The 18,011-nt window shown below is 40.6% G+C and overlaps 1 protein-coding gene and 1 pseudogene across 6 annotated transcripts in view; both read left to right on the plus strand.

Annotated features, from left to right (window-relative positions):
- The window catches only part of OFD1 (OFD1 centriole and centriolar satellite protein), a 53,892-nt gene that overhangs the window by 12,211 nt on the left and 23,670 nt on the right, over positions 1-18,011 (plus strand). For all 6 annotated transcript variants that reach the window (XM_025436792.3, XM_049107870.1, XM_025436780.3 and 3 more), the window contains 4 exons: positions 12,985-13,092; positions 15,053-15,189; positions 15,502-15,675; positions 17,751-17,857. In XM_025436792.3, the coding sequence (XP_025292577.1) occupies positions 12,985-13,092; positions 15,053-15,189; positions 15,502-15,675; positions 17,751-17,857 (526 nt within the window). The remainder of the gene's footprint in view (positions 1-12,984; positions 13,093-15,052; positions 15,190-15,501; positions 15,676-17,750; positions 17,858-18,011) is intronic.
- On the plus strand, positions 5,501-6,389 carry LOC112653039 (RNA transcription, translation and transport factor protein-like; annotated as a pseudogene).

Raw genomic sequence — 18,011 nt, forward strand, 5'->3', positions numbered from 1 at the left:
GGACCTCTCATTCGTTGATAGTGTGAATGCAAAATGGTATAGCCACTTTGGGAGATTGGTAGTTTCTCAAAAGTTAAACATAGTTTTACCATCTGACAGTGATGCTCCTAGTTATTTACCCAACTGATTTGAAAAAGTTCAGTCCATGTAGATACCCAGATAGAAATATTTGTAGCAAATATTTTTTTTTGTTATAATTGCCCGAAATTGGGAGCAACCAAAATGTCCTTGAGTAGGTGAGTGGATAAACAAGCTGTGGTACATCTAGACAATGGAATACTATTTGGCTAAAGGGATGAATTGTCAATCCATGCAAAAATATAAATCTGGGGTGCCTCGGTGGTATGGTTGGTCAAGTGTCCGTCTCCTGGCTTCGGCTCAGATGGTGGCCAAAGAGTTGTGGGATTGAGCCCCGCATTGGTTCCACTCTTGACATGGAGTCTGCTTGGGATTCTTTCTCCTGTCTCCACCCCCCACACCCCACTGCTAGCACACTCATTATCTCTCGAGAGTAAATCTTAAAAAAAAAAAAAAAAAAAAACTTGTATGTATATGTAAATTAACCTTAAATGCATAGTTAGTGAAAGAGGCTTGTCTGAAAAGGGTTCTAGTATGTGACTCCATATATATATATATACTTTTCTGAAAAAGGTGGAACTATAGAGCTGGTAAGTGAATCGATGGTTGCCTGGGACTCAGAGGGAGGGGGTAGGAGGTTGATTAGGTGAAGCACAGGGAATCTTTTTTTAGGGTCATGAAGGTATTTCATATGATACTATGATGGTGGGATATATAGCACTAAATATTGGTCAAAGCCTGTTGAACTCTATAGTACAAAGGGTGAACCTTCATATATGCAAATGGAGGAGGTCAGGTGATCCCAGGATGGCCTACAAACTAACAAAACCATCTGACAGTCTCACTGGGGAATGGGGAAGAAAAGATGCAAGCTGACTACCTTTGGAAATGAAGACTAAGACTAAAAGCAAATGAAACCATATATAGGCACTATATTTAGGGTGCTAGTTACTTCTTATGGGGTAGTGGTTAACAATTTGGAAACCATCATACATGTATGCTGGAACTGAACAATTAAATGGATAGTAGAGGGTGAGAGCCGGGTTTTTCCCTGTTAAGGCACCATTTCACAGATCAATAAGGAGAAGCAGCTAGAATGATCCATGTGGTAATGGATTTGTTGGAACCCTCAGTATAAGCTTAGGTTTAGCTTAATATAGGTGCAAAGGATACACAGATATTTATAGACATGTGTATCTACACAGATTAGAACACTCAAATTTCCTTGTTCTGCAGGCTGAGAGGGCCTAGAAGCAATGACACCCCAGTAACAAATGAGCACACCTAGTGCCCAGTTCAGAACATTAAGATTTGGTTTCCAATACCATTCCATAATAATAGGAACCAGGGCTACCTGGAGCAGTGGCTGATTCCAGGACTGGGGCAGAGAATGTACAAGATGAGCCTGGAGTCTTTTATAATGCCAGATGAAAGGAAATGCTTCATTAACAAAAATAGAACTGAAAGACCTTCCAAAGGCCAAAGCTGGAACAAATGGAGCAACAAAGTAAAATACTGGATTATATAAAATGTTACATAATCATATAGGAATTGAATTGCAATGTACGAAATACTCATGATCCCATACCAATGTAAACAAATAGAATAAATGAAACTAGAGAATTCCTTCTTAAAGGGGATATATATATATATATGGAGAGGGGAGAAGTGGAACTAATTACGGGCCTGTGAACAGTACTCCAGAACTGGAAAAGGACCATTCCTCACCTAGAACGAGTGATGGGGAAAGAACACATCTCAAAAGATTATCTACTACAGGATCTTGAAGAAAATTTCTGTAATATGTCTAGCTTTTCTATAGAGGCAGAGCAGACATGCCTGAGCAAGAAGGTGTGAGGAGAGAACAAGCAGATTGGAAAAAAGGTCAGGAGAAGATCAGTGGATGAGCCAAAGAGGCATTGCAAGCAACGAATATGAAAGAACAGACTGTAGGTCACATTAGAGGAAGGGAGAAACAGATTTTCAGTTCTTCAGAAAAGAGGAAAAAACAAAAAAGGCCTTTAGGTTGGCTGATGCAGAAGCCGAGTACTTCCAACTGTTTTAAGAAACTAGAAACTTCTAATTTATACTCCTGGCTTTAAAAAAAAAGTTTCAAACTATTCAGAAAAGTATAAGTGAAAGAAAACTGGAAATTGCTGCTCATATCTTCTCATCTGCCTTTCCACTGATACCTAGGATGAATAGTTTCTTGTTACTCCTACCAGAATTTAGTTTATAACGGTGAAAATCCGTGTGATTAAAACCTATAACCTGGGATCCCTGGGTGGCGCAGAGGTTTGGCGCCTGCCTTTGGCTCAGGGCGTGATCCTGGAGACCCGGGATCGAATCCCACATCTGGCTCCCGGTGCATGGAGCCTGCTTCTCCCTCTGCCTGTGTCTCTGCGCCTCTCTCTCTCTGTGACTATCATAAATAAATAAAAATTAAAAAAAAAAAAACCTATAACCCTAAATGGGATTGTATTGTTTTGCAACTTATTTTATTTACCAATGAATCTTTGTATATTCGGACTAATTATTTTTAAAGCGTGTATTTAACCCCCTTTGGTGAAGATTTCATCATCTTACTGTGTTTTGCTGTTGGAAGCAATCAGTGTGCAGTAGTACACCCTTTATGCCCCTTGGAAGTCTAGCTGTGTAAACTTTGGGAAGTGGAAATGACAATGTCAAAGGGGGATGTGCATTTGAGCGTATGTAAACCCTGACAAAATCTCTCCCAAGTGAATGAGCATGCCTATTTCCCCATTCCCCTGCCAACACTTAAGAGTACAGACATACCTCATTTTATTTTCACTTTTTATTATACTTCACAGATACTGTATTTCTTACAAATTGAGAGTTTGTGGCAACACTGTGTCCAGCAAGTCTATCAGTGCTGCTTTTGCAACAGTATTTGCTCACTTTGTGTCTGTTACATTTTATTATTTCTTGCAATGTTTTAAACTTTTGATAGAATCTGTGATCAGTAATCATTGATGTTATTAGGGTAATTGGGGGCATCACGAACCCCACCCATGTAAGATGGTGAACTTAATTGATAATTGTGTCTGTTCTCACTGCCCTGCCGACCGGCCATCGTCCGCATCTTCCTCTTCCAGCCTTTCTGTTCCCTGAGACACAAAGATATTGAAGTGAGGCTTATTAATAACCCTACAATAGCCTCTAAGTGTTTAGGGGAAAGGAAGAGTCGCAGATCTCTCGCTTTCAGCCAAAGGCCAGAGATGACCAAGCTTAGTGAGGAACGTATGTTGAGAGCCCAGACAGGCCGAAAGCTAGGCCTCTTGTGCCAAACAGCCAGGTAGTGAATGCAAAAGAGAGTTCTTAAAGGTAACATAAGGGGTTACCCCAGTGAACACACAACTGGTAAGAAAGTGCAACGGCCTTATTGCTGACATGGAGACTGTTGTGCTCTGGGCAGAAGATCAAAGAAGCTAGAACATTCCTTTAAGTCCAAGCCTACTCCAGAGCAAGGCCCTACCTCTCTTTAATGGTATGAAGGCCGAGAGAGGTGAGGAAGCTGCCAAGCAAGAGGTGGAAGCTCACAAGATTGGTTTGTGAGGTTTGAGGAATGAACCAGATTCTGTAACCTCAAAGTGCAAGGGGAAGCAGCAGGTGACCCAGAAGAAGATCAGCTCAGGTGACTACTGAAGGTGGCTACACTGGACAGATTTTCCATGTAGATGAAACACTTGTATATTGGAAGGAGAGGGCATCTAGGACTTTCATAGCTGGAGAGGAGAAGTCGATGCCTGGCTTCAAATAACAGGCTCTCTTATTAGGGGCTAATGCAGCTGTTGACTTTAGGTTGAAGCCACTACTCCTCTACCTTTCCAAAATTTCTGGGGCCCACAAGAATTATGCTAAATCTAGGGCACTTGGTAGGCTCATCCAGAAGGGCATGCAACTCTTGATCTTGGGGTCATGAGTTTGAGCCCCACGTGGGGTGTGGAGATTACTTAAAAACTTTAAAAATTACACTGTCTACTCTACCTGTACTCTATAAATGGAGCAACAAAGCCTGGTTGGCAGATGTGCTTACAACATGGTTTATTTATTTATTTATTCATTCATTTATTTATTTATTTACAACATGGTTTAATGAAGATTTTAGGTCTACTGTTGAGACCTTCTTAAGAAAGAAAATTTCTTTAAAAATATATCCTTGACAATGCATCTGGTCACCCAAGGTCTTTGATGGAGATGTACAATGAGATTAATAGTGCTTTCATGTCTGCTAACACAGCGTCCATTCTGCAGGAGTAATTTTGACTTTCAAGTCTTATTTAGGAAATAGTTGCCACAGTTCCTCTGATGGATCTGAGCAGTCTGTTGAAAACCTGGGAAGAATTCACCATTCTTAGATGCCATTAAGAACATTTGTGACTGATGGGAAGAGGTCAAAATACCCATGTTAACAGGAGTTTTGAAGAAGTTGCCTTGAACCCTCATGGATGACTTTGAGAGATTCAAGTCAAAGTGTTCAGTGGAGGAAGTCCGTGCAAATGTGGTGGAAATAACAAGATATGTAGAATTAGAAGTGGACCCTGAAGATGGGACTGAATTGCTGCAATCTCAAAATCAAACTTGAATGGATGAGGATTTGCTGCTTATGGATGAGCAAAGAAAGTGGCTTCTTGAGATGGAATCTACTGTTGGAGATGCTGTGAAGGTTATTGAAATGACATAAATGTAGTGGCAGGGTTTGAGAGGATTGATTCCAGTTTTGAGAGAGATTCTATTTTGAGTAAATGATGTAGTAGAAATCATGAAGGGTCAATAAATGTGGCAGACTTCATTGTCCTATTCTTGGCCACAGCCACTCCACCTCCAGCAACCCCTGCCCTGTTATCAGCCATCAACATCAAGGCAAGACCCTCCACCGGGAAGATTGTGACTGCCTTGAAAGCTCAAATGAAAAAAAAAAAAAAAAAGAAAGCTCAAATGATGGCTAGCTTTTTTAGCAATATTTTAAAATTTAGATATGTACACTGTTTTGTTTTTTTTTTTGTTTTTACACAATGCTATTGCATGCTTAGACTCAAGTATAGTGAAAGTATTTTAAACGTACTGGGAAACATTCATTAGACTTGGTTTTTGATACTCACTGTATTGCAGTGGTCTGGAACTGAAATTGCAGATTCTCTATGGTATGCATGTATTTTTTTTTAATGGGTGTGCCCCAATTAATACCATAACTGATTAATCCAATAACATATGGACAGTGCAATCATGAACATTGTTGTATATACATATCTTTCAGTAGAAATGTAATTGTATAACAATACAATGCAAAAATTATATATATAGGCCCTTTTGCCGTGTCGCTGGTGCCTGCGCCGCCCGCACCTCCTCGCCTCTCCTCTCCCAGCCGAGGCCCGGGGGACCGGAGCGAGACGCGGGGACCATGTTCCGACGCAAGCTGACAGCCCTCGACTACCACAACCCGGCTGACTTCAACTGCAAAGATGAAACAGAATTTAGAAACTTTATTGTTTGGCTTGAAGACCAGAAAATCAGACACTACAAGATTGAAGACAGAGGTAATTTAAGAAACATCCACAGCAGTGACTGGCCCAAGTTCTTTGAAAAGTATCTCAGAGATGTTAACTGTCTTTTCAATATTCAAGATTGACAAGAAGCAATTGACTGGCTTCTTGGTTTAGCTGTTAGACTTGAATATGGAGATAATGCTGAAAAATACAAGGACTTGATACCCAATAATACAAAGAATGCTGACAATGCAGCTAAAAATGCCCAGCCGTTGATCAATTTGGATGTAAATAATCCTGATTTTAAGGCTGGTGTAATGGCTTTGGCTAACCTTCTTCAGATTCAGCGTCATGATGATTACCTGGTAATGCTTAAGGGAATTCGCATTTTGGTACAGGAGCGCCTGACACAAGATGCAGATGCCAAAGCAAACCAAACAAAAGAGGACTTGCCTGTTGCACTAGATAAACACATTCTTAGTTTTGACACAGGAGATGCAGTTCTTAATGAAGCTGCTCAAATTCTGCAATTGCTGCATATAGAAGAGCTCAGAGAGCTACAGACAAAAATTAATGAAGCCATAGTAGCTGTTCAGGCAATTATTGCTGATCCAAAGACAGACCACAGACTGGGTAAAGTTTGAAGATGAACATTTTAGGATTTCAGCTTCTCACCTGATTAGTACAAATGGGAACCATGTACGCTCTGGCATGTGTTTGGAAATCAAATGTCACATTTTCAAGGGAAGAATCCTAGAAAATTGACTATGTTCTCAAGATTTACCATCATTGTTTTTTTTCTTTAATAAAGTTCAGGAAAGTGAAAAAAAAGAAATTATATATATATTACTTGATAAGCCACCAAAAAATAAACCCCAGGAAATACCTCCTACCACAAGAAATAGAACAATACCAGCATCCCAGAAGCCCCCTTTGTATCCCTCCCAATCACTAAGCTTTCCCTATTATCCAGTCTTAAGTGCTATTCTGATATCTAGCACCATAGATTATTAATGCCTATTTTTACATTTTATATACACGGAATCCTATAATATATCTTGAGTGTGGCTTCTTTCTCTCAACCTTATGCTGATTCATACTATTTTTAGCAATAGTTCATATTAATTGCTGTGTATTCCATTGCATGAGTATGATGTTACAGTTTATTGAAGTATAATTAATATAGTGTTATATTAGTTTCAGGTATATAGTATAAGAATTCATTGTCAATATATATTTCTCAGTGCTAATTGCAGTAAGTGTACTCTTAATCCCCTTTATCTATTTCACTCATCCCCCCCCCCCACCTCCCCCTTGGCAATCATCAGTTCTCTGTATTTAAGAGTCTATTTGACTCTTTTCTTTGTTTCTCCATTTATTCCTTAAATTCCACGTGCAAGTGAAGTTTATGATATTTCTGACATTTCGCTTAGCATCATACCCTCTAGTTCCATCCATGTTATTGTAAATGGCAGGATTTCTTCTTTTTTTTTTTTTTTTTTTTTTTTTAATTTTATTCGTGAGAGAGACAGGGAGGCAGAGACACAGGCAGAGGGAGAAGCAGGCTCCCTGCGGGGAGCTCAATGTAAGATTTGGTCCCAGGACTCCGGGATCACGCCCTGAACTGAAGGCAGATGGCTCAATGACTGAGCCACCCAGGCTTCCCTCATTTTTTTTTTTTTAATGGCTGAGTGATAGTTCCATTGTGTATGTGTGTGTGTATTTACACCACAGTTTCCTCATCCATTCATCTGACAAGACACTTGAGTTGTTTCCTTATCTCACCTCTTGTAGATAATGCTGCAGTAAACATAGGGGTGTGTGTATCTTTTCAAATTAGCTTTTCATATGCTTTGGGTAAATACCTAGTACCAGAATTACTGGATTGTATGGTAATTCTATTTTTAATTGTTTGTGGAACCTCCATACTATTTTCCACAGTGGCTGTACCAGTTAACATTCCCACCAACAGTGCATGAGGGTTCCTTTTTCTTCACATCCTCGCTGACACTTGTTTCTTGTGTTGTTGATTTTAGCCATTCTGACAGGTGTGAGGTGATATCTCCTTGTGGTTTTGATTTGTGTTTCCCTGATGATGAGTGATATTGAGCCTCTTTTCATGTGTCTGTTGGCCATCTGGATGTCTTCCAAAAAATGTGTATTCAGGTCCTCTGCCCGTTTATTTATTGGATTGTTTTGTGTGTGTGTGTGTTGAGTTTATAAGTCCTTTATATATTTTGGGTATTAATCCCTTATTGGATATATCATTTGCAAGTATTTTCTGCTATTCAGTAGGTTGCCTTTTTGTTTTGTTGGTTTCCTTTGCTGTGCAGAAGCTCATTATTTTGGTGTAGTCCCAATGGTTTAATTTTGCTTTTGTTTCCTTTGCCTGAGGAACCTGTGTAGAAAAATGTTTCTGCAGTTGATATCAGACATATTATTGCCTGTGTTTTCTTCTAGTAATTTTATGGTTTCAGCCATTTTGAGTTATTTTTGTATAATGGTGTAAGAAAGTGATCCAGTTTCATTGTTTTGCATGTGGTTGTCCAGTTTGCCCAATACCATTTGTTGAAGAGACTTTTTTTTCCCCATTGTATATTCTGACACATATAAGTATAGGTTTATTTCTGGGCTCTCTATTGTGTCCCCTTGATCTATGTGTCTGATGTTACGCTAGTACCTTACTGTTTTGATTACTACAGCTTTGTAGTTTATCTTGCAATCTAGAATTGGGATACCTCCAGCTTTGTTCTTCTTTCTCAAGGTTGTTTTGGCTATTTGGGATCTTTTGTGGTTCCATACAGATTTTAGTATTATTCTAGTTCTGTGAAAAATGCTGTTGGTATTTTGACAGGGTTTGCATTGAATCTGTAGGTTGCTTTGTGTAGTATGGACCTTTTAACAATACTGGTCCTCTCAATCCATGAGCACGAAATATCTTTTCATTCATATCATCTTTCTTTTTTTTTTATCAGTGTTTTATAGTTTCATAGTATAGGTCTTTCAGTTCAATTGTTAAGTTTATTTCTAGGTATTTTATTTTTGGTGCAATTGTAAATGCCATTATTAATTTCTCTCTCTGCTACTTCATTATTAAAGTATAGAAATGCAACAGATTTCTGTATATTAACTTTATATCCCGTGACCTTACTGAATTCATTTATCAGTGTTAGTGTTTTGACCTTACTGAATTCATTTATCAGTGCTAGTTTTCTGTACGTAGTATCATGTCATCTGCAGTTTTGCTTCTTGCCTATCAATTTGGATACTCTTCATTTCTCCTTCAGTGACTGTGACGAGGACTTCCAGTACTGGTTGAATAAAAGTGGTAAGAGGAGAGAACCTGGGTGGCTGAGGGGTTGAGCATCTGCCTTTGGCTCAGGGCATGATCCCGGGGTCCAGGATCGAGTCCCACATTGGGCTCCTTGTGGGGAGCCTGCTTCTCCCTCTGCCTATGTCTCTGTCTCTCTTTCTGTGTCTCTCATGAGTAAATAAATAAAATTGATTATTAGCCAGCTGAGCCACCCACATGCCACATAGATGAGTTTTTCTTTTGGTCCATTCAGTCACCCTGTGTCTTTTGATTGGAGCATTTAGTCCATTTACATTGAAAGTAAGTATTAATAGGTATGTACTTAGTGCCATTTTATTACATGTTGTATGGTTGTTCTCCGTTCCTTTTCTTGCTATGCTCAGTTTGTTGGCTTTCTTTAGTGATATACTTAGATTCTTTTCTCTTTATTTTTTGCATATCACTGGTTTTTGATTTGTGGTTATATTTAGGCTAATATATATTTTTTTAAGATTTTATTTATTCAAGAGAGACACAGAGAGGCGGAGACATAGGCAGAGATAGAAGCAGGCTCCCCGCGGAGAGCCTGATGTGGGATTTGATCCCAGGATCACACCCTGAGCCGAAGGCAGACACTCAACCACTGAGCCAGCCAGGTGCCCCTATATTTAGGCTCATATTAACATTTTTTGCATATAGCATTATTGTATTAAGTTGATGGTTGCTTAAATTTGAGCCCATTCTAAAAGCACTAATTTTTTCCCCTCTTACCTCCCCACATTTTATGTATTATGATGTCATGCTTTACCTCTTTATTTGGTGAATCTCGACTGATTTTTACAGATATAACTGATTTTTACTGCTTTTGTACTTTAATCTCCATGCTGGTTTGTTTGTTTTTTTTTTAAGATTTTATTTATTTATTCATGAGAGACACAGAGAGGCAGAGACATAGGCAGAGGGAGAAGCAGGCTCCATGCAGGGAGCCTGATGTGGGACTCGATCCCGGCAATCTGGGATCATGCCCTGAGCCAAAGGCAGCTGCTCAACCGCTGAGCCACCCAGGCATCCCTCCATGCTCTTTTTATAACTGATTAATGTACTTTTATTATGTTTGTATTGTGAAAATTTTTCCTTTTGTAATTTTCTTATTCCTGATTATGGCCATCTCTTAAAATTAAAAGAACTCCCTTTAACATTTCTTATAGGGCTGGCTTAGTGGTAATGAACTCCTTAACTTTTTGTCTGGGGAAACTCTTTACTTATCCTATTCTGAATGATAGCCTTGCTGGGTAGAGTATGTGTGGTTGCAGGTTTCTTTCCTTTTAGCACTTTGAACATATCCTGCCACTTTCATCTGGCCTGCAAAATTTATGCTAAAAAGTCAGCTGAAGCCTTTTTGGTTTGCTCTTGTATGTAACTTTTCTTTTGCTGCTTTTAAAATTCTCTATCATTACTTTTTTCCATTTTAATTATGTGTCTTGGGGTGGATCTTCCTGGGTTGATTTTGTTGGGCATTCTCTATGCCTCTTGAATCTGGATTTCTATTTCCCTCCCCAGATTAAGGATGTTCTCAGCTATTATGTCTTCAAATAAATTTTCAGTCCCCTTTTGCCCTCTTCTCCTTCTGGGATCCCTATGATGTGAATGTTATTAGGCTTGATGGTGTTGCGGAGTTCCCTTAACCTATTCTTAGTATTTATTGTTCTTTTTTCTTAAAAAAAAAATAATAATAATCTGCTATTGTGATTCCCTCCATTGTATTTTTAATTTCAGTTGATCTCTTCATCTCTGATTGGTTCTATTTTCTATCTCTTTGATGATGATCCCATTGAGATCCTCTCCTCTTTTCTCAAGTCCATCGAGTATCTTTATTACCATGACTTTGAATTTTTTATCAGGTATGTTGCTTATCTCCATTTCATTTTGCTCTTTTGCTCTGGTTTTGTCCTGTTCTTTCATTTAGGATATGTTCATCTATCTCCTCATTTTGTCTTTCTGTTTCTCTGTGTTAAGAAAGTCAGTTGTGCCTCCTTTTCTTGAATATAGTGGCCTTATGAAGAAGAGGTTCTGTGGTGCCCTGTAGCACAATGTCCTCTGTTTACCAGAACCAGACACTTCAGAGGTATCTCCTACATGGGTTATGTATGCCCTGATTGTAGCTGAGCCATGTTTGCCTTCAGTCAGCTATAGTGGCCCACTTTACCTGTTGTGGGCAGGGTTTGGTCCCTGTGGTGTTAAAGGGCCAGTCTGGAGTTGAAATGGGATCGTAGTTGGGTGGTGTCAGCGGTCAGACCAGATCCCTGCTCTTTGCCTGTTTTCCTGGGGCTGTGGTAGTAACCAGCCTGCAAGATGTTCTCCCTGCCTTGTCCCTTGAGAGGCTTTTGTTGGTGGGCAGGGCCAGCAGTCCAATCAGATGCCTGCCTCCCCATCTGCTGACTGGGGGTGCAGTGAGCCCAACCTGACATGCAGGGCTTTCTCTTTGTGTTTTCCCCTGAAAGGTTGCTGGTGGGTGGGGCTGACAGAGCAGATGTCTGCCCTAAATCCATTTGCTGGGGCTGTAGTTGAACTGGTGTGTGTGGTTATCTTCTCCTATTTCCAGGGCAGGAGTCACCTTGTAATGGCTGCTTGTGGGATATATCATGGCAGGAGTTGCTTTGGAGGGACTCCTGCCATTTGGGCATTGGATGAGGCAGATCCACAGGAGAACACGGGAGCTGGTTGGTGGTGGTAAGGTAGGTTTGGGGAGGGGGTGCTCCATGCCGTTCTGAAGTGTCTGGCTATCTGGACTTGGGGGTCTGGGAAGAAATGGCCCCTGGTAGCTCTTCTGTTCTTGGAGATGTATCCTTAAGATCTCTGCTCCTCCAACACAGGTTCTGAGATTAGTAAATAAATCTGCTTCCAGGTAGGTGTACCCCAGGAGCTTTTCAAACTGCTGCTTCTATGCTGTATCTGTGGGGTTGTTTGTTAGGCTGGCTCTTTAAGGGTGGGGACTCCATTTCCTATTGTCCTCCGCTCTCCCAGAGCTAAGGCCACTGATTTTCAAGGTACCTGGAGTTAAGCCCTGCTGATTGTAAAAACCTGCAAAGTCAAGCTCCATTGCTTTGTAAAGCCAAAGGATATGAGGACTCCTCTTTCCAGTGCAGGTCTCCTGTGTCTGGTGTGGCTGGGATCTGCTCCCCTCTCTTCTCTGTGCTTGTAGTGTCCCTCCAGTTGGTGTTTAGTTTGGTTCCCAACTGTGTCTCTGCCCATCCTACCATTTTCAGTGTGGTTCCTCTCGGTGATTAACCGCGGAATGTCTGTTCTGCCAGTGTTTGGGTTTGTTTTCTGGACTAGTTCCATTGCTGTGTTATCTAGGTATGTCCGTGGGAGGAGGTGAGTTTAGAATCTTCCTACTGCACTATCTTTCCAGAAGTCCCATATGCCTGTGTTTTTAATCTTAGCAATCTTACTGGGAAAACACAGTCTCTCTGTTGTATTATTTTGCATTTATTTATAATTTTGTTCACATTTGACAGTTAAACATTTTTTGTGTAAACTTTGTCCGTGTCTTGTTCCATTTTTTCCATTTTTTTCTTACTGAATTGTAAGAGCTCTTTGATATTGTGAAACCTAGTCCTGTTTTCATAGTCCTCCAAATATTTTTTTCCAGTGTATCACGTGTCTTTTGATTTCATTTCATGCCATACAGGTCTCTAATTTTTACGTTGTTAGATTGATAAATATTTCTCCTTATTGCTTCTAGTCTTGTCATGTTTGCAAAGGCCTTTCCTTAGAAATGATTCTTTAAAGATTCATAAAATAATGCAAAAAAAAAAAAGATAATGTCTTAAAACCAAGATTATGGGGCAGCCCGGGTGGCCCAGCGGTTTAGCGCCGCCTTTGGCCCAGGGCGTGATCCTTGAGACCTGGAATCGAGTCCCACGTCGGGCTCCCTGCATGGAGCCTGCTTCTCCCTCTGCCCCTCCCTCCCTCCCTCTCTCTCTCTGTCTCTCTCATGAATAAATAAAATCTTTAAAAGAAAGATTACATAAACCATGACTGAGCAATGGTTAAATGAAAGAAATTTGTGCAGCAAAACTGTGTTATACACTTTGTGTCTCTTAGGTTTTCTCCTGCACTTTTTAAGAGAATTGGCAGATTATCATCAGTCCAAGGCAAGCTGTGATGCGGAGACTCAGACCAGCTTGGCATTTCCTGGCAAAGACTCTCTTGGTAACTAACCTTCTTTTGGAATTTTAATTGTTCTGTTTTGTCTTCAAATGATGAAATGATCTGATCTACTGTATTCTGCTTGTTCCTTGACTGGGAGGGATGTGACTCCCGGGTGGCAGAGGCACTCCTTTCCTCTGGAGTCTCGTTGGGAGAAGGGACCTGACCTGCTCTCCAGTACTGCTGCCTCTCCTCGTGACCGCTAAGGCCACACTTTCCAAATCTTGGGGGAATCCAAAGGCCCACATTCTTCCTTGTGTGCTGTGTTCAACCGCTCATAACTGACACATTCTTCCTTGTGTCGCTTCTAACTTTGTTTTATTGCCACTAAGTGAGAAAGTCCTAGATGACTCTCATGGCACAGAGGTTAGAGAAGTCAGCGGTGTATCACTTCAATTTACAGTTGAGGAAATGGTAGTCCCCAGAATTACAGCAACCTGGAAACACTCGCTCTGGTGCAGAACTGCTATCAGAGTCCAAGGTTTTTAAAATTATGTGATTACTCAGTTTTGTGATGCTGCCTGAGTCTTAAGGAGTAACGGGGCTTCTAACCTGTAAGAAGATAAGTCTATAATTTATAAAAACTACACTGTATAATTTGGCCTTTAATTTATTTTGGCATGGATTTTATTCTACTGGGAACATGGTACGTGCTTGTTCTAGAGCACTGCTGTCCAATAATATGAGCCACGTGCAAGTTTTTTTTTTTAAGATTTTATTTATTTATTCATGAGAGACACAGAGAGAGAGAGAGGCAGAGACACAGGCAGAGGGAGAAGCAGGCTCCATGCAGGGAGCCTGATGTGGGACTTGATCCCAGGTCTCCAGGATCAGGCCCTGGGCTGAAGGTGGCACTAAACCGCTGAGCCACCCGGGCTGCCCAACACATGTGCAATTTTTAATTTCCTTCTAGCCATAGTAAAAACAAAACAAACCCACAGGCAAATTTGTTTTAATATATTTTATTTAAACCCGGTATAACCAAAATAATCAATATGACCAATCAGTATAAAACAATTGAGGTTATTTTAGATAGAATTTCTGTGCGCAGTCCTTGAAATCTGGTGTGTCTTTTATACTTAGACCACATGTCAGTTCAGATGGTCACATTTCATCTACTCAGTGGCTGCATGTGACTAGAGAGTCCTATATTGAACAGCACGATTACAGAGCATTTGGAAAATACAGAGAAGTAAATGAAAATATGTCTCAAATTCTCTAAAGAGATGAACACTGCCAATCTTAATCTACTTCTGCCAACCTTTTTTCCTAGGCATCCTTTCTGGTGGATGTTGATGTTCCACATGACCAAGATGCCTTCGGGGTCCAGGCATTCTGCACATTGTTGATTCTGATCCACAGTTGGTGGGAGGGCTGTGGGTCTACTGGAGAGAGCACTGCAGTGAGAGACAGTCAGTAAACTGGTTTCAGTCCTGGTTCCACCATCACATAGTTGCTTAGCCCTGTAGGACTCAGAGTGTAGGGACCACTATTTCCTTCTCTGTAAAGCAGAGTGGAAATATGGTGATCTTTGAGTTATTTTGAGGTCAGGGTTTTGAATGCATAAGTCCCCTTTAACCAAAGTCCACTGAAAGTGTGCTCTGCCTTGGCACTCAGGGACTGGAAAGAGATGCCAGTGTTTTCTGACTTGTACTCTCTGCTTTCTCTTCCCCGGACATCTGATGATGAAAATTTTCAGACATATGGAAGGGTTGAAACAGTTGCACACTGAACACTTCTATACCTAGATTCTCCCAGTAAATTTGTGTTATATTTGCTCGGTCACTTCTCGGTCCCATCCATTAATCCATCTTAATTTTTTGATGTTTCCAAGTAAATTGCAGAGATCCCTACACTTTCTCCGAAGCATACTCTTTGCTTTTGAACAGAGCTCCAGCCTCTTGTTCACCTGACCACATTTCTCTATCTTAACTTCCTGTGTGTGTGTGTTTTTTTTTTAAAGCGGAAAAGCTTCAGCTTATTGATGATCAGTTTGCAGATGCTAGCCCTCAGCGTCCCAAGTTAGAATCTTTAGAAATAAAGTTAAATGAATATAAGAAAGAAATAGAACAACAACTTCAGGCAGAAATGTGTCACAAGGTAAGCTCTGTCTTGTTATTAGCAAGAGTGATAGTTGTGCTTGTATTTTAAATGTCTTCATCTTACGTATAAGGAGAAAAAAATCTAGAATCCTTATTGTGATAAACTCTTGCACATTTGATTTTTCTTTCTAGTTGATGTTACTGTTTATGCCTTTTGAATGAATCCTAGAGGTACAGTGAATGAGATGAAACTAATGATGAGTCAAACTAAATATAAGTGGAGCATTAGTGTTAAACCTAACCATGAAGAGAGAAGTTATTTCTTTAGAAAAATTACTGGTATTTACAATTATTTGTGATCACTTGGCAGTTGAAGTATTTTAAAGATACTGAAGTAGCAAAAATTAAAATGGAAGAGAAAAGAAAGGCTGAGAAGGAATTAGCCAAGTTTCGGAACCAATTTGAGCAAGCTTTACGAGCCAAATCTGAAGCCTTCATTTCTCGTGAAAGGTTGGCTCTTGAGAGAATTCAAAAGCACCAGGAGGTAACATTTTACATTTATCTATTTGGTGTCTGTTTCATGCAGCTGTTAGTAGTTTGGCTCAAGGTCTGAGAGTGGGTTGGGACGCAGGCGGTTAGACGAGATGGAGCCCTCCAGGGAGTACTAGGGACTGGGGTCAAGAGCACAAGTGGAAGGATCGGCCTTAAAAAAGGATATGTAGACTATCTTCCTCCAAAACTGCTGGAAGTATGAACTGCAGGTGCAAACATCCAGGTGGGGATTATGAGGAACTCATGTGGAATAAGCTCCATCATCTTGGGCAGATTTGAGGGTTAGGAGGGCAGCTTCAAGAAGAGGATCACCAGTTGTGGAATGGCTCTGTAGAGGTAGAGGCAGAGCAACCATCTAAAGCAGACAGGATTGATGAAACTGTTGAGGGACCCAACTGAGATGGGCAGCCTGCCACTGATACAGACCAAACCAAGTACTTGTAGGCTACTGTTCTGTTACAGTTCTTGGGAAGGTTTGTAAGGTTAGCGAGGGTAGAAAGATAGAGGCGCTTGGGGGAGTGGCACTTTATAGAATTGCATTTACTTGGCTTGAGAAAAGCAGCCTATTTAAAGACCTTGGGGTTTGGTGGGATGGTGAAGGAAACTAGAGCGGGGGAAGGTGGGTGCCTACTAACCCAGGGGAGCAGGGAAGGCTGTGTGACAGTGTCAGAGACATCAAGGACTAGGTCTGGGGATCCCGACAGGTGGAAGAAGCAGCATGGGCCAAGAGGAGAGGGTTGTAGGTGTCAGACTGGAAACAAAACAGTGTGCTGCCATGGGATCAAAGGGCAAAGTCCCAGGAGTAGTGGAATCCAGGACTGCAGAAGTCAGGCGGGTGGCCATTTGTTTTTCTCTCCCAGAAAATGACTGGACAGGAGGTGGAAAGGCTGAGGAGCAGCAGGAGGCATGGGGTCCACTCTTTTAGGAAAACCCGATTCCTTTCCCAAGGGGCTATCTTAAACCAGCCTGAATTTGGAATGCTGTCTCCCAAGTTCAGCCAGAACTGCTCCCGTCAGAAGCTGTTGAAAGTAGAAGGGCTCCCTCCCAGCACACACCGCCCCCCCTTTGCTCTGGGCAATTCAGACCTTGTTATTTCATGCTGATTGCATCCTCCCATACATTTCTGGTGATTGGGCTCCTATAAAAATAAATGTTGGAAGCACTGTCTTTGAGATGATGGGATTACGTTTAGATTAACAACTACATCCTCAAGACTGGTGACTTCCTAGTCCAAACCAGTTACCAGACCAGAATATTCATTTAGTTAACTGACGACTTTGGAGAAGATGGCCATCCTCATGCAAATCATCTATCTTTAGTCCACCACCTGGTATGCCCTTCTTCTGTCCCTAATGAGACTTTTGGCCATCCAAATCCATCTTGAATGTCACCTCCTTGTGGTGCCTCCCCTGAACTCCTGCTGACAGACTCATCCAGGTGTCACTCCTGCCACAGAGTCTTTATGTATTTTGATTATAAAATCATCATATCATAGTGTGATTATTTCTCTCTCCCTAAGCTGTGAATTTTGTAAAGATTCTGTATCTGTTCATCTTTCTCTGTCTAGCTCCGAGTGTGCTGTTTGACACATGCTAGGTATTTAGTGAATCCTTGCTCAGCAAACACACAAATGGAAGTGTGACTCATTCATTCAGCTTGCTATCACTGAGTTAGAATGACTCAGGAACTGAAACTTTCTTACAGCAACAGAATCAGGCAAATTCTATTCTTTTGAAGTTTTATTGCTAAACTTATATTTTGTGTCATTTTTTTCTTGCCAAAGCACTTACCCAAATTTTAAGTGTCTGAGAGATGTTAAGTAGAATAAATAGACCAGGGATGTCAGGAATACAGGATAATGGAGTTTAACAATCATTGAGGAAGGGAACACATGGTTGGGTAAGGAATAGGCAAAAAGCATACCTCAAATTGGAACCTCTTGAAAGGGAAATTGTAACCTTAAATGTCTGTAGTTTGTTCTCTGGAATTTAGGAAGCAGTATATGGGTTCAGATCTGTTTTTATTTTCTTTAGCTTGCTTGCTAAAAATTAATGCTTTCATACACAGATTGAAACCAAAGAAATTTATGCTCAGAGGCAGCTTCTACTAAAAGATATAGATTTGCTAAGAGGCAGAGAAGCAGAGCTGAAACAACGAATCGAAGCTTTTGAATTGTGAGTAACGTATTCGTTTCAGATATTCGAAATGAATGAGATTTAAAAGAACTAAATATGTATCTTAATAGTCTGCTAATTGCTAAGTAGAGTTTTTGGTTGTAGAAGTGACAACACCTAGTTTTAAAAGGCACAATTTAAGAGAAAGAGGTTT

This window comes from Canis lupus, chromosome X (genome assembly GCF_003254725.2).
Source record: "Canis lupus dingo isolate Sandy chromosome X, ASM325472v2, whole genome shotgun sequence".
NCBI lineage: Eukaryota > Metazoa > Chordata > Mammalia > Carnivora > Canidae > Canis > Canis lupus.